This window comes from Chrysemys picta, chromosome 12 (assembly GCF_011386835.1).
Source record: "Chrysemys picta bellii isolate R12L10 chromosome 12, ASM1138683v2, whole genome shotgun sequence".
Lineage (NCBI taxonomy): Eukaryota > Metazoa > Chordata > Testudines > Emydidae > Chrysemys > Chrysemys picta.
This window is the reverse complement of record NC_088802.1, coordinates 6,351,256-6,373,949: the sequence shown is the minus strand read 5'-3', so window position 1 is coordinate 6,373,949 and position 22,694 is coordinate 6,351,256. Positions and strand designations below refer to the sequence as shown.

The 22,694-nt window shown below is 53.4% G+C and overlaps 1 protein-coding gene across 1 annotated transcript; it reads right to left on the bottom strand.

Annotated features, from left to right (window-relative positions):
- Window positions 1-7,094: 7,094 nt before the first annotated feature.
- LOC101952385 (C-type lectin domain family 2 member D-like) lies at window positions 7,095-21,581 on the bottom strand. Its single transcript, XM_005311296.5, has 6 exons — window positions 21,166-21,581; window positions 18,534-18,782; window positions 17,755-17,850; window positions 13,962-14,149; window positions 10,825-10,928; window positions 7,095-9,160 (listed from the first exon to the last, which is right to left on the bottom strand). The coding sequence occupies exons 2-6, from the start codon at window positions 18,622-18,624 to the stop codon at window positions 9,007-9,009; spliced, it is 633 nt and encodes a 210-aa protein (XP_005311353.2). The 5' UTR covers window positions 18,625-18,782; window positions 21,166-21,581; the 3' UTR covers window positions 7,095-9,006.
- Between the last annotated feature and the right edge of the window lie 1,113 nt (window positions 21,582-22,694).

Genomic DNA, 22,694 nt, shown 5'->3' with positions numbered 1-22,694 from the left:
TCCTACTCGGTGAGATGCCTTTGATGTTACTCACAAGATGATCAACCTTTTCCAGAGTCAGGGGTTACAGATAAATGCACAAAAGTCAACCTTAAACCCTGTTCAACAGTTGGACTTCATCAGGGCCTATCTCAACTTCATAGAAGCCAAAGCATCATTACCAAGGGACACATTTATTACTATGACCAACCTAATCTCTTCAGTTATGAACAGTCCACACATATCAATGTGCACCTGCCTTCAGCTCTTAGGCCACATGGCCGCAACCACATTTGTGGTATAACATGCGTGTCTCCACATGTACTGCCTTCAGGGTTGGCTCGGGACCATCTACAAACCACACAAACATTGGACCTCAGAATACTGACCAAGGTCAAAGTTTCTCTACTTTGGTGGATGCAACCCAAAAACATGTGCTTGGGGATTCCTTTCATGCAGGATCCGCCCTCGATGATGCTCACAAACGACGCCTCCTTAATAGGCTGGGGAGCCCATCTCACATGGTTCACGGCCAATTGTCACCCGCCAAAACAATGTGGCACATAAACCGGCTAGAAAAAATGATTACTCACCTTCTTGTAACTGTTGTTCTTCGAGATGTGTTGTTCATGTCCATTCCAACCAGGTGTGTGCGCGCGCACGTGAACGGTGGCCAGAAGATTTTTCCCATAGCAGCATCTGTCGGGTCGGTTCAGGCACCCCCTGGAGTCGTGGCTTCATGGCGCTCAATATGGAGCCCTGCCAACCCACCACCCCCTCAGTTCCTTCTTACTGCCAGTGACGGTAGGCTGGAACTTCTCATAGCCCTTGCTTAGCAAGTGCATTCAACAGTTCTTTGTATAATGTTTATCTTAGTTGTTATTGATTAGAGTTGTTGGGGTCCTCCCCATTTTGACTCCCAGGAGCTGTAGTATGCTGTGGTCTCTGGGGTTTAAAAACTGTGTGGTCTGCGCAAAGTGCATGCCGAAGAGTGATCCACACTCCTCGTGTTTACGGTGCCTAGGGGAGGGTCACCAAAAGGATGGCTATAAGATCTGCTGTGAGTTCTGCGCTAGAATTCTTAAAGAAAGGGAGCAGCGGCTTAAAGTGAACAAGCACTCGAAGAACTCCATGCAATTCACAACGCGTGCTTCCACTTCCTCCCGCTGCTAAGGAATGAGACATCGTGTGCATGTTTTATATAAATTGACAGAGAGGAGCCCAATCTCACTCCCTGAGTACTGAAGCCATGCAACTGTGGAATTGGTGCATCGGCCACAATATTAACATCTCAGCCTCCTACCGTCTGGGCTGCCAAAACACTACAGCAAACACATTGAGCAGAGAATTCTGCCACGATCACGAATGGGAACTGAATGACGTGGTCCTACAAACATTTCAATAATGGGGCCATCCATTCATCAACATCCTTGCAACATCACAAAACCACAAATGTCCACAATTTTGCTCCAGAGCAGATCTGGGACCCTGATTACTGGGGGATGCCTTCCTCCTCAAATGGCAGGCACCACTTCTATATGCGTTTCCACCAATGCCATCGCAGGTAAGATGTAAAATACTACCAACAAAGCAAAAGTGATGCTGATAGTCCCGACATGATTACTCCTGAATTCATTTGTCTCCATAATTTTGTATTTTCCCGCAAAAAAAAACATTTTGCCTAAGAAGTGCTGCAGTTCTGCCTTATGCCCACCAGAGGCCGCTGTGGCGCCAGAACAGCCCGCTGCGGTTCATGCCGGCTGTTCTAGCGCCACAGCGGCCTCCGGTGGGCAAAAGAGGAAGTGCAGCACTTCATAGGCAAAATGTATTTTATGCTGGAAAATACAAAATTCTATGCCCTGTGCTGCAGAACTCCCCCAGGCCCAGGAGTAGAAGTTCATCACAGCACCCTGCTTGTGGAGCCAGGTTAGGACAGAGTGGGGCACAGGGGGCTGCTGGAGGGCCACAGGCTGGGGTTCAGAATGGCTAGTGGGGGGGGACAGCCTGGGGCATTGGCCCAGGAGCTAGTGGGGTGACAGCGTTGAGCCTGGGGTTGGGGGAGAGGGACTGCAGAGACCCATGGGGGTGAGGGGCATGGGGAGAGGGCCAGACATGCCTGATTGAATGGGAGAGGCTTGGGGTCAGCCAGGGTCTGCATGGGGGAGGTTTCCCAACACCCTAAAAATCTCCCCCACCCCCAAAGAAAAACCTCCCACCCACAGCCAACACCCTCCAGGTTCACTCCAGGCTCCTTCCCTCTCCCTCAGCTCCTCCGTTACTCCTGACTCCCCCAAGCCTTTGCACTGCTTCTGACAGGTGCAGGAAATACAGTTCTGTATTGTCATTTAAATGAATTACAGAAAGTTCTGTATTAATATGCCTAGTAAGGAATCTGTTAAAAAAAATTACCAGAATATATTTTTTTTGGTCTGTATTGTTAAGACCTACTTGCTGACAGATATTTAGAAATAAATTACCAAAATAATTTTAACTGGCATGATTACATTGTGTTATTTTGACAAATAAAATATGCAGAATTTTGAAATATGGTGTGCAGAATTTTTAATTTTTTGGTGCAGAATTCCCCCAGGAGTAGACATGGCCCAGACAGACTTGGTTCTCCTACCTGATGCGGATGGCGATATGCACACCACGCATTCTCCCACTCTGTATGGACCTGGAGAGACTTCACTTGAACTTGTGGCTCCTCCATGGTTCCATTGTGGAGAATTAGTCTGCTCGGAACAGGTTAAACACATATTAATGGACAGTAGGAGGTCAATCAGGTGCAGGACTTACCTTCAAAAATGGAAGAGATTCTCCATATGGTGTAAGGACAAACATGGTACCACAGTTTCTGCATCTTTACCCTTCCTATTGGACTACATCTTACGGCTAAAGGGCTTGGGACCATCTATGAGCTCGATCAAAGTCCATCTTTTCGCCATTACCATCTATCATCATAAGATTGACGGGGGCATCAATATTTGTGCATCCAATCACCAAATGCTTCCTTTCGGGCATTCAGAACATTTACCCCGAAATACGCGCACTCCAGCATGGAACCGGACTTCTGTTTGAACAAATAGTGACGTGTTCCCTGACACACCTATCAATGAAGGTAGCATTCTTAGTGGCTTAGTGCATTGGCCCATCATGTAGGCGAGCTTGGAGCTCTCATGGCACATCCCCCATATACCATATTTTTTTAAGGACAAGATCACTTTGAGACCTTATCCAAAATTTGTATCTAAAATATCATCTTCCTACCACTTAAATCAACCAATCCATCTCCCTGTATTCTTCCCTTAACCTCATGGGAGCACGCAAAAGGCTATACCACATACTCTGAACATCAGACATGCACAAGCGTTCTACCTCAATAGAACTAAACCTTTCAGAAAATCTCTGAAGAGAATTTCCATGACAGAATGTTCTAAGGGATCCGCTATCTCCACACAGAGACTATCCAAATGGATCTCAGGGTCTGAGTCTGGCTGATTAACATACAGTTCAGAACAACACAGATCTTCTTCCACCCCAGACTTCCCAGCTAGTCCTGTCTGAGAGCTAAGCAGAGCCTCTGTGTAGGGCTCCTCACACAAATCATATACTCCATCAAATCTCTCCCTGCCCTGACTGACCTCAGGCTGCCCTCGTAGCCCCACCAGGCCTGGCTCCTGGTCACCTGCTTCCATCACCTGAACCTCCCAGTCCAGGGGCACCTAGTCACCGGTGAGGCTGAACCCAGGACTCCCTGAAGGGCCAGCTCACCCTGTGACATCAAGGACTGGTGCTGGCATTACCATGCCTGCAGAGAGAGAGAGCCACATTTCCCACCCCTGCACTGGGACTCTGCCCGCCCAGGAGCGAGGGTGAATTAGTTCAGGGGCTGATGGGTTCTCCTGCAGAGCCACCAAAGCAAAGAGTGGGCATTAAACAGGAGCTCTAAGGGAGTTGTAGCCTGTTACGGCACATTCATCCCCCTCCCCTCTGCTTTGCACTTCACAGGATTCTATACAGGATGTTGTACAAGGTGCAACTCAGGTCTGGATTGGACTTAAAGTGACACCCCCAGGGGGGAAATAGACCTGGGTGGACGGTTAGATCAAACACTGAATGCTGCCTGATGTTTGCTATATGTTTGGGAAAGCTCCCATTGTATAACTTGCTCATTTTAAATGTACAACGTCTATCTGTGTAAGGTACTTACCTGCTTCTGTCACTGCAGTCCCTGAGTGCCTCACAATCATCAGTGAATTTATCCTCACAACACTCCTGTGAGGCAGGCCAGGGCTGTTATCCCCACTGGACAGATGGGGAAATGGAGGCCTGGGGAGACTAAGTGACTTACTCCACATCACACAGGGGGTCTGTGGCAGAGCAGGAATTGAACCCAGGTCTCGCAGGCTAGTGCCCAAAGCCCTGGAACCTGCTTCCTCTGAGAGCGTGGGGAGCTGAAGGACATGATGTGTAAGAATGCTGCTGCTGCTCCCACCACTGCTAGGCTACCAGGTGGAGGCCAGCAGTACAGTGGTTGCTGGTGGCGTGGTCATGGGGGACCCCCCATGGAAGGTTCTCCCTATGGCCCTGCATTGCTTTAATCCAGCTACTGTGGGCTGAGCTGAGCGCCTGGGTTTAACACCTTTTGGCTCCCAGGGTCAGACTGCAGGGGGAAAAGGTGGTGGTAGCTCTCAGGCACTAGCCCTTTGTGGGGACAAAATGACACGGTGCTCCCAGTAAATGGGGCAGATCCTTATCATTTGATAACCCCTCTCCTTTCTCCCATACAAACAGTGTTGACATTTCATTTCTCTGTAATGGGGAGCTGAGTTAACATCCCACTGCGATGCCTGTGGCAGTTTGCTCTCCCAGAGCGATTGTTTCAGGCTCTCTGCAGACTCAGGCAGACTTGCTGCACTGGTTACAGTTGGGTCACACTGTGCAGGTTTTCTTCAAATCCACAAGGGCCCGAGACTTTGTTTCTAAAGGAAAGCTGAAATGCTGGCACAGGAGATGGCAGCTTCCAAATAAAAAGCACCAGGGGGCTGACTCAGCCCAGTTTGTTCCTTGCGAGAGACAACCAAACTCACCTCCCATCCTGCAGTGTCTTTGGTCAGCTGGGGCTCTATTGGAAAATTATGGATGATGCTGGAGCCAAGTTTCCCAATAGAGTGAAGGTTGAGGAGCAGTGGCTGCTGGTGAGACCTTCTCTGGTGAAAGGGAAGCACAATGACAGGGGCTGTTTCTCATTTCTGCAGCTTTCAGGTCTTGGGCTCTACTGCAGGGAACAGCTGTGGATGCTGAGAGGCAGCCGGATTCAGTCGGAGACGTGTGATGCTGAACTCAAATGGATCTGCCAAAAAGCAGCTGTTGTGATAGAACAGGACTAAGGATCCAGATTTGTAATGTGAAGTACCCGGCTTTAATCTCCTATGGGGCTAGACTGCGGCTTTAGGCAGAGCTGGGGGGCAGTGGCAGAGTATAATCCGCATTACCCCAGGAGGCCGGGGGACTCAGATACACTCCACTCACAGTCCTCATCTGCTTCCTTCGGACTCCTAGGTGGATAAGGGGAGTTGCACTTTCCCTAAACCAGCTGTAACTTTCTACCCATTCTCCCCTTTTATGTCTCATGATATTTGGTATTTTTCTTAAAGCCCCAGCTCCTGGAGTCCTGTGCGTAGGCCAGAATCTCAGTTCTCAGGGTTTCCTTAGGGAGGGAGGACAAAAAGCAGTCTTTAACCCTTGCAGAGAATGCTAGAAACTATGACCGCCAAAGGCTCACAAACCAGCAGATAAATAAAAAGGACTCGGCCTTTAGTATTTTTAAGTGGGTCTCGGCTGGTGACGGTTTTGAGGCCTGACTCATTTTTAACTCTTGTGTTTATCAATAGAGCAATTATCTAACTTCTCTCTCTCTCTCTCAGTCCCTCTCACACACACACACACGTCATTTACTCTTACGCACCTGCCATAGGTGCTGACTCCGTGGGTGCTCCAGGGCTGGAGCATCCACAGAAAAACACTAGTGGGTGCTCAGCACCCACCAGCCAATCAGCTGTTCGACAGTGGGTGGGAGGAGCTGGGGCAAAGGTCGGAGCGGGGGCAGAAAAAGGTGGAGCGAGGATGAGGCCTTGGGGGACAGGGCCATGGGGCAAATCAAACTTCTCCAGAGCCTGTCTGTGCCCAATATAGTTTTAAGGGGCTCCTACCTCCCCTCTCCTGCCATGGCTGTTAAAACCAACTGAGTAACTGAACCTCCTGCTGCCCAGTGCCCTGTGGTGAACGGTGCTAACGCCGACCACAGTATGGCCTGATAGGGCCTGCACCCTCTTTGTGAGACTACGGGTGAGACTTTTCACCTGGAGTGGGCTCAAGTCACTGCTGGGTTGCAGGCCCAGTATAGCCAACCAGAAATCCCCCTATTATCACTGGGGTTGGGTCCAGCTGAGCAAGGTAAATAGAGACGGCTTGTGCACCCCCATCCTTGCAGCGCAGGCTGACACACGTGGGGGAACGTGAGGGGGTGCAGGGTGGTAGTTCACATACTTTATTTGCTACGGCTTTCATGTGACTATGGAGGTTGATGATTTCCTAAAACCCTCTGGATACAGCTTTCTGACTCCCTTTTCCCTTCCCCCTCCCATCCACTTGCACACCAAACCCACTTAAAGTAGCAAACACTGAAAACCCATTGCAGGAGCCTAGCTCCGTGCAAGCAGCAGGAATGGAACAGAAGGGCAGTCGCGCGCTTGTTCTCCTCGCTCCAGTAGCATGCCTGGTGCGGGTTGTACCTGGGGGCGCAGGGATGGAATGAGCATGGTACGGGTGCCCATTTGAGCGATTCATAGCAGGCATATGAGGCACCTTTGGGGGACCCTTGTCCATGCCTGCCATGGGTCAGCTCTCTGAAACCACCTACCCCTGGCAGCACAAGCCCGACCTTCCAGCCCCCTGTAGGCCTCGCTTGCTCTGTACAGGTTAGCGACAGGCACCCACCAGCCCCCCGAGGCCTGAGCGTCCCCTTGGAGTGCTCAGCCCCTGTTCCACTGAGCACGTGCAGAACTGTGACTCCCTTTTCCCACAGGCGCAGTCCACAGCAGCGCGTAAGATTCAGTTCAAACCAACCACTCTATTTAGAACACAGCACTTAGCTATAAATCTATATATACAGAAAACAAGAATGAGCTTATCATCAAAGAACAGAAATGCAAGCGAGAGTGAATAAATACTGTGAAGTAATGGTTACATAGAAAACAAAACCATAACACTTTCTCGAGCCGGGGTTCTCCCAAATTTCTAGCATCAGAATGCGGCTCGGACAATACTTAATTAACTGTAGGAAAAACAAATAAATACATTACATGTGCATATTTACATAGGGTTTTTTCCCCAGACTCAATAATAAATACAAGGTACAGTTGTGTCTATTCTTTACTGGACCTCAACACAAAAACAAACAAGTGTTTTGCACGTTCTTGTCTTTTGTGTTGTTCTTTTGCTTTTTTAGTAAAAGGTGCATGGCTGTACAACAATTCTGAACTACATTTTAAAATGCTTTACATAATAGTCCAAATCATAATTAAAGAACATATCTGCCAATATGTCCAAAATTTCTTTCATTGACAACTACAAAAATGAATCCAACCCAGTAATAATAATGATAATAGTAACAACAAAATCTCTGAGCCGTTGCTGTTGTCTTTTGAGCTTGGTTTTTGCATCATTTAACAGCTTGCGCCTCTGAAACTCACCGTGGTAATTTTGTTCAACTTCCCCGGCATGAGTGCTATAGGGACGTTGCACTACATACATTTCAATGTGATGAATTTCTCTCTTACGAACAGCGCACACTGCAACTTGCTCAGGAATGGAATCGGATGCTTCAGAAACAAGAAACTGCTCTTCCCCCAGTGCTGAAATGTTCATTTTTCTCTCTGTCACATTCAGGGTCATTTGCTGGCACTAGATTATTCGAAATACTTTCTGATCCCCATTCGCATTTTTAACTCTTTCACCTCCCCCCTGAACAATCGCAACCTACCCAAACACCACGCAGTCAGACGGCTAATAGCCGCTTACGGAGCTACAGTAATATGAGATGTAAGCACAGTGATTAGCCAATGAATCCGCTTTGTGACTTGAAAGAGAGCAACACTTATGTAGTTCAGCTCTACCTGGACCGTACTATTTAGAAGGGAGGGTGCATTATGATTTATGGCATTTACAAGGCAACTTTAATACTTAACATCTCAGTGATTGTCGAGGCGCTTTGGAGGCTCTATCGGCTGGTGGCCACGTTTGAGAAATGCTGTTCTGGAGTCTAAACTAACAAGGCCTCCCCTTCCCTCATTTCCCCAGTGTGTGGCTGAGACTCCTTCTCATAAGATCACTCCCTCTCAGCTGCAGAGAAAAGCTTGACATTGTGACCCTCAGTTTAAAGCAGAAGCACATATAGGGTGACCAGACAGCAAATGTGAAAAATCTGGACAGGGGGTGGGGGTAATAGGAGCCTATATAAGAAAAAGACCCAAAAATCAGGACTGTCCCAATAAAATCAGGACATTTGGTCACCCTAAGCACATACAAAGAATCCACGGTTTAAACTACACATGCTTGTTGCTTGAGGGCCCCACTGCCTGATTTTGAGATATTGAGGTTGGCCAGGCTGACGAATGGGGACATGGTTCATTTAAGTGTGAGTTGTATTGGTGTAATTTCTAGGGCCTGGTCTACACTGGGGGGCGGATCGATCTAAGTTACACAACTTCAGCTATGTGAATAGCGTAGCTGAAGTCGACGTACGTAGATCTACTCACTGCGGTGTCTTCACTGCAGTGAGTCAACAGCTGACGCTCTCCCTTCGACTCCACCTGCGCCTCTCGCTCAGGTGGAGTACCAAGTCGACGGGAGAGCGCTCGGAAGTCGATTTATTGCGTCTAGACTAGATGTGATAAATCGACCCCCGCTGGATCGATTGCTGCCTGTCAATCCTGCGGGTAATGTAGACAAGCCCTCAGAGACTTATTTTGAGCTCCCTTCCAGTGCAGTCCCTTTTCCCATCACATACACCTCCGGTTTGCTACAGATCCACAGTCTTTCCATGTAGCACTGTGAGCTGCTGACCTCATTCCCGCCATTCAGATACGCGCAGTCACCTCCTCCTCTGATCACAAACCTGCAACACAGAAGCCAGGGAGCTGGAGTCAGGCAGAGCCCGGGCATTTCACACTAGTCACAGCCAGGGGGCGCCGTTCTCACAGTGCAGGTCTGAGTGAGGAGCAGCTACTCACAGCCCCTCAGGAGCAGAGCGGAGCAAATCATTCATTGTTCAGCTCGGGGGCCAAACTGAAATAGAGTTTGGTTCAAACCAGAACTGATTTTTGTTTCCCCCTCCTCACTAAAATGAAAACAATTCATTTCAGGTCAGGAAAACAAAATGAAACACAGAAAAAAAATTGTGTTGCATCAAACAAAACATTTCATTTAACCCAAACCCAAGTTTTTCATTTCAATTTTGGGTGTTTTTCACCTTCTGGGGTTTTTTAAGAGAAATAGCTACATTTCAAAAACAAAACATCCGTTCAAAACAAAAAGTCAAAATGTTTAGATTGGAAATGGCCGAAACAAACTACTTTATCATTTTTTTAAATGAATGTTTTCCCACAGCTAAAACTATTTGCTGAATTCGCAAATAATTACAGTGTCCCCAAAATGCATTTTTCAGCAAAGTTACCATTTGCTGGAAAAAAAATATTGGCCTGACTCTATTCAGGATTCCCAAACAGCACAAGTGACAGGCTCCACGCCCATCACCACTCTAGCAGACAGGGACAATAGAACGGGGGTGGGGGTCTTAAGAAGTCTGACTGGTCGCCATGAAGCCTTTAAGATGGGTAGACAATTTAATCCCACTCCCTGCTCACTCCCGCCCAGCCTGGGTTAGGACGGGCCCCTGCAGGTCCAGACTCCCCAGAACAACCCAGCCAAGCTGCCCCGGGGGAGAGACTCCAGAGGCATCTACACGGCAGGGAGCAGCTGTAACCCACCAGGTGGAAGAGCTAGACGGGGGCTCCCTGGACAGTTTCCATCGTCCCGTCAGGGCAGAGGCCGGTCAGGACAGATGCACCGGGGAGGCTGGAGCGAAATGGCAGCAGCACAGGGACTGCAGCACAAACCCAGCAACGTTGTGAGATGACATCAGTTCTTGCAGTGCCTCACGTTAGCGCTGGAGGCAGCACTTCAGCCCCGGGTGAAGGGCAGGATCAAGGCAAACCCCCACATGGGGCTCCCCACGTTCCCATCCCGGCTAGTGACAGGGTCACATACGCCACAGTCGTCTGCGAGGGGGGCCAGCACCACTCTTTGGGCAGGCTGGGGTCTCCCCCTCCCCCAGTCAGTCTCCAGGTAGTTTGGGGGTCCATCCCAGAGAAGGGAGCAGGGCCCGCACCTGCAATGCAGTATTGGGCACAACAAGGGTGCCCTCTCTAGCAGCCATGTTAACCTGAGCTCCCTGCTGCCTGCGTCCCCCCACCCCCGGGACCTTGCAGATGAGGGCTGAGGAAGGATACCGAGTGTCCCAGCTGAAATCCCAGCGCGCTGCGAGGGCACCTCTGGCTATGGTGGGCTCTGTCTTCGGCCCAGCACTGCGCTGCGGGGAGGGGCTGACAGTTCCGGGACACGCCGACTCCCATCGGTCTCTGGTACACGCAGGACGCGAACGGACCAGGGTCATGGCTGGTCGTTTCACTAGCACTGAATGGTGGATCCACCTGAACTCAAACAGCTCAGACACCAGAAACCCCAAGCCCAGGGAATTAGTACAGAGGGTGACACACTCACGGGTGGTTGAATTCGGTGCCGTTGGCCCATTTCCAGGGCTGTCCCTGCTCCCTCCGGAGGCCGATCCAGTGCTCATGGACACCCTTATGGCGCAGCAGGAACGCCTTAAAGAAAGCCGAGGGACGGCAGGTATCAGGCCCAGCACTGGTGCTTCCCCCGCCCCAACCCCCCAGGGCTCTGTGCTGCAGAGAATCCCAGTCACACATTGAAGGGCGCTCAGTTTATTTTCAGAAGGACGCTGGATTTCCCCCTCCCTCTTGCAAAGCACAAGGTCTCCAGGCAGAATTAACCCTCCCACCGCACACAGCAGCCCCATCCCTGTGCTCCCAGTCACCTGCACCCCAAGTTCCCCTGGCTGGGGGTAGGGTGACCAGATGTCGTGATTTTATAGGGACAGTCCCAATGTTTGCGTTTTTTTCTCACGTAGGCGCCTATTATCCCGCAACTCCTGTCCCGATTTTTGACACTTGCTATCTGGTCACCCTAGCTGGGGACAGCTGCTGGGTCTAAGCTCTCTGCAGAGACGTCTCTTCTCACAGAGCAGTCGCCGCTCACCACAGCAAGGTATGAGGGAGGGAGTGAGTCAAGGGAGGGGAGGGGTCAATCCTGAGAGGAGCCTGCCTAACCCCCATCCTCCGCCAAGAAGGGGAAGTGCGAGTAGACCCTCTACATCAGTGGTTTTCAACCAGGGATACGTGTATCCCTCGGGGTACGCAGGGTGAAGGGTTAAAATCGAGGTGCATTTGATATAACAACCTGGTATATGGATTGTGCCAGCTCTTTTCCAGACCCAAAGTCCAGAGTATGGTCAAGGCACTAGAGGCCTAGCAAATAGTGATCAGCTAAGAGAAAGCTGGGGTAAACAAGAGAACATTGCCTTTGCTAAGATAGGCTTGGTCAGTAGAAATTCCAGATGTTGAAGCAATAACTGAATAATTATGTTTCATCCAATGTTTCAAATTGAACAAAGGATCCTTGTGTCACGGAGTCCCCGGGTGATGCTCTGGAACTGCTCCCCACAAAGCCAGTCAGGACTCTGGGGAGCCTCTTCTCCCTTGGAGCAGACTGTCTTCAGGGCAAGAAGCTCACATGGCTTCACCTCCTGGGTCTCTCCTGGGAGCATTCAGCATATGCCCTTCCGTGCGCTCCCACGGCGAGTCCGCCCAGGCGGGGTCCTGGGGAAGCCGGAAGACCTGCACGCACCCCCACTTCCCAGTCAGACGTGACTCTCAGCCAGCCAGTAAAACAGAGGTTTATTAGATGACAGGAACACGGTCTAAAACAGAGCTTGTAGGTACAGCAGCGAACAGGACCCCTCGGCCGGGTCCATTCTGGGGTTCAGAGAGCCAGACACCCACGTCTGCCCTCACTCCTCGTCCACAGCTAGCTCCAACTCTGAAACCCCCTCCAGCCCCTCCTTCTTTGGGCTTTGTCTCTTTCCTCGGCCAGGAGGTCACCTGATCTCTTTGTTCACCTTTAGCTATTTCCTTGCAGGGGGGGGGGGGGAAGGGCCCTGGCTATTTGTTGCCAGGGAGACAGAGTGTCAGTGATTTCTGCACACTGGCCTTTCCCCACCACCTGGAGACTTAAGAAATGCATAGGGGAAACTGAGGCACACCGTATTCAGAGGAAAAAGAAGAACAGGAGTACTTGTGGCACCTTAGAGACTAACAAATTTATTAGAGCATAAGCTTTCGTGGACTACAGCCCACTTCTTCGGATGCATATAGCATCCGAAGAAGTATTCAGAGGAAACATTAAGAACAGTCCCACTTCGTCACACCCTGTTCCTATTGTGTTAGTCTCTTCTGTAGGCAAATGTTCTTCCCACAGATCCAACCCTGAGTTTATGAAAAGTTGGCACGTCAGTATAAAATATGGCATCCTTCCACCTCCCTTCCCAGGGACCAATGCCCTGCCTTAAGATATAAAGGAGACCATCTTTATTGTCATATACTTTTACTGTTTCTTTGCTTTAACCCCCTAGGAATGTACCTATTGGACAATCAAAGGAGTTGCTCCATTCCTATGGACCCCAAATTAGAATTCAACATATATATTTTATACTAACAACATTTTTTCAAAGTATTAATTAAATGTTAACTTGTTAACTTGAGACCATGGGCGGGGACATTATGTAACCTGTTAGCCAATGGTTAATGTGCTATCTTGTTTTGCTGCAAAACCTATCCCGGGGTGTGGGACTGTCTACCCCGTCACTTTCCCCCACCCATGGAAAATCCATATATTCCATTGTAATCAATTGATTGACAGGGTCTCTGAGCCTAATAATCCAGGTGACACTCCGCCAGCGCTGTGCGTAATAAACTCCTATGCTTGACCTCTACACGGTGTGGATTTATGTCCTTCACAGGGGTCTTCCAGGGGGCACATCAACTCATCTAGAGATTTGCCTAGTTTTACAACAGACTACATGAAAAGCACTAGTGAAGTCAGCACAAACTAACATTTCATACCGACACTGACTTGTTTATACGGCTCTATGTACTGTGCACTGACATGTATTTTCAATATTTCTATTCCAATTGATTTATTTGATAATTATATGGTAACAATGAGGAAGTCAGCAATTTTTCAGTGATCGTGGTTGTGACACTTTTGTATTTTTATGTCTGATTTTGTAAGCAAGTCGTTTTTAAGTGAGATGAAATTGGGGGGACACAAGACAGATCAGTCTCCTGGAAGGGGTACAGTGCTCTGGAAAGGTTGAGTCACGGCTCTACATTCTCAACCAGTGTGAGAGGAGCCCCCTCATTCTCAGCTGGCCGCTCCTTTCCCACCCCCAAAACAGGAGCACTGGCCGTGTTCTCCATCCCACTCCAGGCAGCCACAGGCCAGGAGATGCCCGAGCCAGCCCAGCCCTAGAGAGGGGCCGTCTCCTATGGAAGGGTGGGGACGGCTGAGCGTGGGTGAGCTCTAGAGTTTGGGGGTGACCGTAGGGGAGCCCTGGGTCTGGCCAGGGCTGGGATTCAGCTGCTGGAAGTTCATTCGCTCCGTCCTCCCACCACGAGAGGGCTCAGAGCTGTTCCTCGCCCTGCCGGGGGCAGAGCCCAGGTCCTACTGCAGCAGCTGCCACTGTGCCAAGGGCAGTGTATCACAATCACAGAGTCACTCACCTTTTCCTGCTCCCTGTCGATCCCAGCCAGGGAGGCGCCGAGGGAAGAGCAGTGGCTCTGGCTATAGGTCCAGTTCCCTTCAGTCTCGGAGAAATAGTAGCATTTCTTTCGGTACCCGACCCAGCCCTCCGGGCATGCAGAGCCAGCAGGGGGGCCCGGATCATCTGACAGAAGCTTAGGTCTCAGCACTGAAAATTAGACAATAACACGTGGTGTGAGAGGGACCTGCCATCCGGCCATGAGGAGAACACAGGGAGATGAGCCCCTGGGAATGGTTTTCCAACAACTTACGCACCCATCTTATAGTAGTTCCATCTAGATTGTATTTCCCTAGTTTGTTTGTGAGGTCATGCAAGACAATATCAAAAGCTTTACTAAAGTCAAGATATACCACACCTACCACTTCCACCCCCATCCACATGGCCTGTTACCTGTCAAAGAAAGCTATCAGGTTGGTTTGACATGATTTGTTCTTGACAAATCCATGGTGACTGTTACTTATCACATTATTAACTTCTACGTGTTTGCAAACCGATTACAGAATTATTTGCTCCATTATCTTTCTGGGTACTGACTGATCTGTAATTCCCTAGGTTGTCCTTATTTCCCTTTTTATAGATGGGCACTGTATATCCCCTTTTCCAGTTTTCTGGAATCTCCCATCTTCCATGAATTTTCAAAGATAATCGCTAATGGTTCACGTATTTCCTCAATCAGCTCCTTGAGTATTCTAGGACACATTTCATCAGGCCCTGGTGACTTGAAGACATCTAACTTTTCTAAGTAATTTTTAAAACTTGTTCTTTCCCTATTTTAGCCTTTGCGCCTACCCCATTTTCACTGGCATTCACTATGTTAGACGTCCAATTGCTACTAACCTTTTTGGTGCAATCTGAAACAAAAAAAGTCATTTATCACTTCTGCCATTTAGACATTTTCTGTTTATTGTTCCCCTCACCCCACCTCGTTGAGTTATGGACCTACGCAATCCTTGGTCTTCCTCTTGCTTCTAATGCGTTTGTAGAATGTTTTTTGTTATCCTTTGTGTCGCTAACTAGTTTAATCTCATTTTGTGCCCTTTCCTTTCTAATTTTGTCCCTACATACTTGTGTTAGTTGTTTATATTCATTCTTTATCATTTGACCTTGTTTCCATTTTTTGTAGGACTCTTTTTGGAGTTTCAGATCATTGAAGATCTGCTGGTTAAGCCAGGGTGGTCGCTTGCCATATTTCCTATCTTTCCTACGCAGTGGGATAGTTTGCTCTTGTGCCCTTAATAATGTGTCTCTGAAAAACTGTCAACTCTCTTGAACCGGTTTTCCCCTTAGGTAAGATCCCATGGGAAGCAAGTCTGGGTTTGCTAAAGTCTGCTTCTTGAAATCCATTATCTTTATCCTGCTGTTTTCCCTCCTACCAATCCTGAGAATCATGAACTCTACCATTTCATGATTGTTCACCAAAGCTACCTTCCACTTTCAAATTCTCAAACAGTTCCTCCCTATCTGTCAAAATCAAATCTAGAACAGTCTCTTCCCTACTATCTTCACCTTCTGAATTAAAAAATTGTCTCCAATACATCCCAAGAACTTGGATAATCTGTGCCCTGCTGTGTGATTTTATTTTTGCCGCAGGAAGGAGTCTGACTCAAATCCCTCCAGTCACTTTTTTTTGTTTCTCATTCTGCACCGCAGTAGCTCTGCGGCTGGTTTTTAAGCCTTCCCCCATGGCTGGGATTTGGAAGAACATTAGCAGCTGAGGCAGCGGTGATCAAAGAATGAGCAAGTCACGCGCCAGGCATGTATTTCCCTGGAGCTGTAATGGGTGCAGTGTGCCGTACGCACTAGTGCTCACGCACGGAACGGAGCAGGGCAGTCAGTGCATATAATGCTATATAGTCCTGCTCAGTGTGTGATTTGTGTCACTCATTTCAGGGAGCAACTCAGTTGTGTGCGGCACAATTTCACATTTCACACCCTGTACAGGGAATACACAGGCCCCCCGAGGAGAAAGGCCGCCAGGCCTGTGAGATCCTTCCAATACTGCCTAGGAGGGACAGGCACAGCAAGGAGCCTTTCACTTCTGGGAGCCTCTGATTGGTGCCATAGCCACCATCTGACCCCACTGTGTTCTGGGGGCTCCCTGGGGAACCCCAACATCACAGATCTCACCTTACGCTGGGTGAGCCAACGCTGCCCATTCCAATAGCCGGCCAGTCCAGCAGGGAGCTGGGACTCACGGCCCGCCTGTAGCAGGGCAGCTGGCACCAGTGTAAGGATGGTGAGGCAGATACAGCTGTGCAAACCCCTCGCACAGATGCTCTGGAGCAGCATGTCCTGCTCTGGTAACTTACTGCCATGAACAGCACCAGGGAAAGCCCCTTTCTGCACCATTGCAGTGCATCTATGTTAGCAGTTGCATCAATTACATTAATGTCATTACATTGCACAGAGGATTCCTAATGCAAACAGACCTGGATTCACCCCCCTCTGCCAGCTGCTAAACTAGGGTTACCATATCTCATAAATAAAAAAAGAGGACCCTCCACGGGCCCTGGCCCCGCCCATTTCCTCACTCCTAGCCCCGCCCCAACTCCGCCCCTTCCCCACCCTAACTCCGCCCCCTCCTCCCTCCCACTCCCAGCCAGGGGGAAAGGGCTGCCCCAGTGCTACCGGCTTCAGGGTTTGCCGGGCAGTCCCCAGACCCTGCGCCCCCGGCCGGCGCTTCCCCAGCGCAGCTGGAGACCAGGAGGGGAAGCGCCCAGCCAGGGGCGCAGGGTCTGGGGGCTGCCCGGCAAACCGTGAAGCCGGTAGCGCTCGGGCTTTGGGCAGCCCCTATGCCTCCGGACCCTGCGCCCCCAGCCGGGCACTTTCCCTCCCGGGCTCCGGCGGCGCAGGGTCCGGAGGCACGGGGGCTGCCCGAAGCCGGTAGCGCTCGGGCAGCCCGGCTCTTAAACAGAGCCGAAGAGTCGGGGAGGAGCAGAGCCGCCATTTTCCCAGACATGTTTGGCTTTTTGGCAATTCCCCCCGGACGGGGGTTTGACTGCCAAAAAGCCGGACATGTCCGGGAAAAAGCGAACGTATGGTAACCCTATGCTAAACCCTCCTGAGGCGCAGTGATCAGATCCCAGAGCAATAGATAAATCCCACCCCTGACAGTCTCACAGCCCCCCCCCCCCCCGCCCCAGACTATTGGGGATACAGCAGGGCTCACATTCACCACAAACAGCCGCCCTCTGCGCTAACACACGCTGTCTGTGCAGGTGGGGGAGTCAATAGCGCTACGGGACCCTGCACTGCCGAGGTCACTAACTGGTGGGTTTCACACGGTGTTAATGGCAGTGTCTGTGCTGCATTCTACAGCTCATTTCAGTGACATGCCAGCACTTGCCAGCCCAGCCCTGGACACGACCCGGGGCTGCAGGAAGGCCAGGCTGGTACCTCAGGGCGACACGCTGCAGGCAGAGGGCCCAGCTCATCACTGCCCTGCACCTTCTCCTGTCAATCACCCCCACTCTGCACGGGGGTTTCAGTGACTGTGCCTGGGGCCCGGCAGTAGTGACTTAGACCCCAAGTGCTCAGAGATTTGCTGGGGGAACTAATTTCAGTCCTGACAAAGAGCGTGCCCACGTGCAGGAGTCTGGGAGGGAGCAAGAGGAGGGTCGTGGAGGAACATCCCCCAGGAATCCTCTGTTCCGGGGCAGAAGCCAGACAGGCCGGGAGGAAAGACCGTGTCTGTGGTGGCTCCAAGGGGAATGGGATGTGCAGAGAGGGGGGAGGGAGGGCTGAGAACTCACCTGCTTGGACAATAACCGCGCTGATGAGACCCAAGGACACAACTGTGAGGGCGACTGCGAGGGCGATTATATTTTTCTTGCGGTTATGACGAGGTTCTGAAACACAAAGACCCGTCAGGCCGGGCCGCGAGGACACGTCTCACTGACAGCACCAGGGCTGGAGCTGCCCTAGAACATGCCCCGTTCTTTTGATTGCTCCTCCCGTCAGACGCTCTGGGAGAGGAGGCCGGAGGGTCAGGCAGGCTGGGGTTGGCAGAACAGTCCCTCTTTCCCCTCAGTCCAGTGCCCTCCCTAGGCACCCCCAGCCAGGCTGTCACGGGGCCTGGTGAGCTCAGGGGCACAGAGACAAGGACTCACGTGTTCGGGGGACAGGAGCTCAAGCTGCCCCCCTCATCCCCACCCCCGCTCTGCCCCCCGCAGAGCGCTGGTTGGGCCCACACTGCCGAGTGCGCCTGTCTCTGCACACTGGGGTCTCACACTGGCCACACACAGCAGAAGGGGGAGAAGGAACCAGGCAGAGCTGGGCCAGGGCTGTCACAGGGGGTCTGACACACCCAGCCCAGGAGGGCCCTGCACAGCCCCACGGCCACTGCCAAGTGCACCAGACAGCAGCTGTGAGCCAGGGATCGGTGCCCTGAGAGCCCCTGGGGGAGATCCAGCCCCTGCTGCCCACAGGGGGGGTTGCTGGGCACTGGCTGCTGCCACTGAAAACATGGCCCCATGTGGGGCAGCCTCAGTGTCTCTCTCCAGCCTGTTCCCAGGCAGCGACGCCCCATTACCTGGCTTCCCGCCACTCTTCTGGTGTCCACCGCTATTAACACTCCCCCGCAGTGCCTGTTGGCTCTCACTGTCCTGAGCTGCTGACTCCATTGTCTCTGAGCGACACTCAGGCTACAGACGCTGCTGCAGGCGCTGGGCTGGGGTCGGCTCCTCTCTGTGTGACTGGGTCCAATTCAGCAGCAACGAAGCCGAGCCGGGGCGGAGGTCCTGGCCCCGGCTCCCTCCCTGCTCCGGACTCTCCAAACGATCTGAAAGTCAAGATGGACCCAGCAGGAGAGGACAGGGTTGGGGGGTGATTTGTGGTTTCTCGTTCCCTGCCCAGCAGCCCAAACCCCTGTCAGAGACGGTGCCATGAAGTTTAAACCCCCTTAAGTCCCATTGGCTCCTCCACGAGCTTCAGAGAAATGATCTGCTATGGAACCCACCCATCTGGAAGGCGGGGGGAAGAGATCGGGTTGCCAGGTGACTGGTTTGCCCGGTCGAAAAGGGACCCTGGTGGCAAAAGTCCAATTGGCCGCAGCAGCCAGCCCCACGCAGCTCCAGGAGCCGGCGATATGTCCCTCCGGCTCCGAGGCACAGCGGCAGCCCGGGAGGCTCCTCGCGCTACCCCTACCTGTGGGCACAGGCACCACCCCGAGCGCTGGCTCCACAACTCACATTGACCAGGAACCACAACCAATGGGAGCAGTGGGGGCGGCGCCTGCAGACAGGGGCAGCGCACAGAGCCCCCCTGGCTGCCCCTGCATCTAGGAGCCAGAGGGACAAGTCGCTGCTTCCCGGGGAGCCACCTGAGGTCAGTTGCTCCCACAGCTCAACCCCCAACCCCCCCCGCACCCCAACCCCCATCCCTGAGCCCCCTCCTGCACCCCAAACCCATCACCAGCCCCATCCCTGAGCCCGCACCCCCAGCCAGAGCCCTCACACCCCCATACCCCAATCCCCAGCCCTGAGCCCGCATCCTGCGGCCTCTCCCACACCCCAACCTGTCCCAGACCAGAGCTCCCTTATTCCCAGACCGCATCCCCAGCCAGAGCCCTCACCCCTCCACACCCCAATCCCCTGCCCCAGCCCTGCAGCCTCTCCCACACCCTGCAGCCTCTCCCACACCCCAACCCATCCCAGACCAGAGCTCCCTCATTCCCAGCCCGCACCCCCACCTAGAGCCTGCACCCCAACCCCAACCCAAGTCCTGAGCCCCCTTCCACACTCTGAACCCTCAGCAGCAGCCCTGAGCCCCATCCTTCACCCCAAACCCCTCATTCCCAGCCCCACCCAGAGCCTGCACCCCCAGCCAGACCCCTCACCCCCCCAACCCCACCCCAACCCACTGTCCCACCCCGGTGAAAAGGAGTGAGGAGGAGGGAGTGAGCAGGGGGCGGGGCCTTGGGGAAGGGGCGGGGCAAGCCGGCAGGGATGTTCTGTTTTCTTCCATTAATTGGCAACTCTAGAAAGAGATGAGCCCCCCTAGAATTAGGAGCGAGCAGAGTAAAGGGGGCAGCCGCCCAGCAAGCACTGGAGGGAGGGAACTGCGGTGCCCAGCCCCGGGGTGTTTCCCATCACGGCACACGACGGGACGAGGGGATCACTGCCCAGCCACCCCAACACACAGGTGGGGGGGGGACAGATCTCACTGCCCAGCCATCCCCACACAGGCAGGGGCAGAGGTTTCACTGCCCAGCCACCAGGGCCGGCTCCAGGGTTTTGGCCGCCCCAAGCAACCAAAAAAAAAAAAAAAGCTGCGATCGCGATTTGCGGCGGCAATTCAGCCGGGGGTCCTTCGCTCCGAGGCGGAGTGAGGGACCGTCCGCTGAATTGCCACCGAATACCCGGACGTGCCACCCCTCTCCGGAGCGGCTGCCCCAAGCACCTGCTTGACAAGCTGGTGCCTGGAGCCGGCCCTGCCAGCCACCCCAACGCACAGGTGGGGGTGGGGGGGTGGAGGCCTCACTGCCCAGCTACCCCAACAAAAATGATTAGGGGGCTGGAGCACATGACTTATGAGGAGAGGCTGAGGGAACTGGGATTGTTTAGTCTGCAGAAGAGAAGGGGGTCGGGATTTGATAGCAGCTTTCAACTACCTGAAGGGGGTTCCAAAGAGGATGGAGCTCGGCTGTTCTCAGTGGTGGCAGATGACAGAACAAGGAGCAAGGGTCTCAAGTTGCAGTGGGGGAGGTCCAGGTTGGATATTAGGAAACACGATGTCACTAGGAGGGTGGTGAAGCACTGGAATGGGTTCCCTAGGGAGGTGGTGGAATCTTCCTTAGAGGTTTTTAAGGCCCGGCTTGACAAAGCCCCGGCTGGGATGATTTACTTGGGGATTGGTCCTAGCTTTGAGCAGGGGGTGGGACTAGAACCTCCTGAGGTCTCTTCCAACCCGGAGATTCTATGATTAGGGCCCAGACACCCCAACACACGTGGGGGCAGGTAGGGGCCTCGCCACCACACAAGGGTCTCCCTGCCCAGCCACCCCCACACACGGGGGGGACCTCGGGCACTGCGGCGCCTCCGCTTCACAAGCGGCTTTTAGCCCCGCGCCAGGACGTGTCTAACGGCGGCTTCCCGGGACTCTGCCCCGCACGGTCCCCCTGCGGTCCCTCCGGCCAGGGCCGGCCTCGAACCGGCGCCTCTTACCCGATGTCCCGCGGGCTCCGGGCGGGCAGCAGCTGCTGTCAGGCGATGCTTTTATACTGGGCTGGTCCCCGGTGCGCGGCGCGGGCGGGGCTACACGACGGGCCGGGCGGGGACGCTTTGATGCCCAGCGATCGCCCCCCCGGAGGTTGCGGTCCCGAGACGGAGACACCGCTCGGTCTCCACCGACCCCGTCCGCGGCGCGGTGCAGGCTCCGCTGCGCTGCGCCCTAATCTCTCGGCCGGTCACGGGCTCGCGCTGCGCTGCGCTCCGCCCCTCTCCGCGCTCTGCGGCGCTGGCCCGTTTCAATGAGGCAGCCCCGCCCCGGGGCCGGTGGCTGCTCCGCGGGAGACGCGCCCCCGCCAGTCCGGAGCGTTTGGGGCAAAAGCGGGTGTTTGTCCCGCTCGCTCAGCTGGGAGGAGCCACGAGGCAAATCCCCACTTGTGTCAAATAGTGCGGGGGGGGGCAAGCGGCGATGCCAGGCTCGCGCGGGGTCAGGCCGGGCTCGGGAAAGCCCCACGTGCGGGGCGGGGCTCAGGGGGTCCCGTTTTCCCTTCGGGAATGGAAATAGTCTCCCTCTCTCGGGGGGGGGTTCGGTCCATTGTCACTCAGGGGCGTGGCTTTGTCTCACGCCCAGCTGTCCCGATGTCGGGTTGTGGTGCAGAGCAGAAAGTCAGCTCCAGCCAGGGCCCCTTCCCGGCTCCCCATTCCCTTCCTCTCACTCGCAGCCATTGCGCAGCCTGCCGCAACCCCCCGCCCTCCTGCACCCCCATTCCCCGCCCTCCCCCTACATTCCAGCACATCCCCCCACCACCCTGCACACAGCCCTCCTAGATCCCTGCACCCGTTCCCCAGCACCCGTTCCCTCCCACACCCGTCACCTTGGCAGCCCTTCCCCATCTGGCCCCCCATTCCCGCCAGCACCCCCTCCTTTCCTAGATCCCTGCACCCCAGTCCCCTGGCAACCCCTCACAGATCCCCTCCTCACCCCATTCCCCTGACCCCCCTACAGCTGATGCTTCTGTGTCCCTCCCATCCCGGTCACATCTCCTTGAGCATGGCCAGATTGTCGTGCCCCCCCTGGATGGGATCCTACTCCTTGCCCAACAGCTCCAGCAGGCGCCAACCGCTCACACGGCTCCTCCTGGCAGAGGCTGACGCACACGCCTGGCCCAGCTCTGTGAGCAGCGCAGCGTTCGGCTGCTCCGGGTTGGGCACCTTCTCGCGCACTGAGCTGCTGCAGCTCTGCCTTGTCCCTGCTGTGCGTGGCCAGGAGCTTCAGTCACCAGATGTCCAAGTTTCTCAGCCCCATGGCCAGACAGGTCGGGGTGCTGCAGCGCATGGAGCCCTGGCATGAGTCCCTGATTCACACGGCTATCGGGCATGCAAAGTGCAGGGCCCCGTCTGCTCTCACTTATCCCAGCGTAACTGGGACCCCGGCTGGCTAGGGGCCGGCAGCCGGAACCTAGAAGTGAAAGTAAGGCAGAGCATGCACTCTCGGAGCCGGCTGATGCTGGGGCACTCCACTGCGG

Coding starts and splice junctions, on each gene's coding strand:
- LOC101952385 (XM_005311296.5), bottom strand. CDS start 18,624: ATGGAGTCAGCAGCTCAGGACAGTGAGAGCCAACAGGCACTGCGGGGG. Junction 17,851..18,533: donor GAAGAGTGGCGGGAAGCCAG/GTAATGGGGCGT, acceptor TTTGTGTTTCAG/AACCTCGTCATAACCGCAAG. Junction 10,929..13,961: donor TCGACAGGGAGCAGGAAAAG/GTGAGTGACTCT, acceptor GCTTTCTTTAAG/GCGTTCCTGCTGCGCCATAA.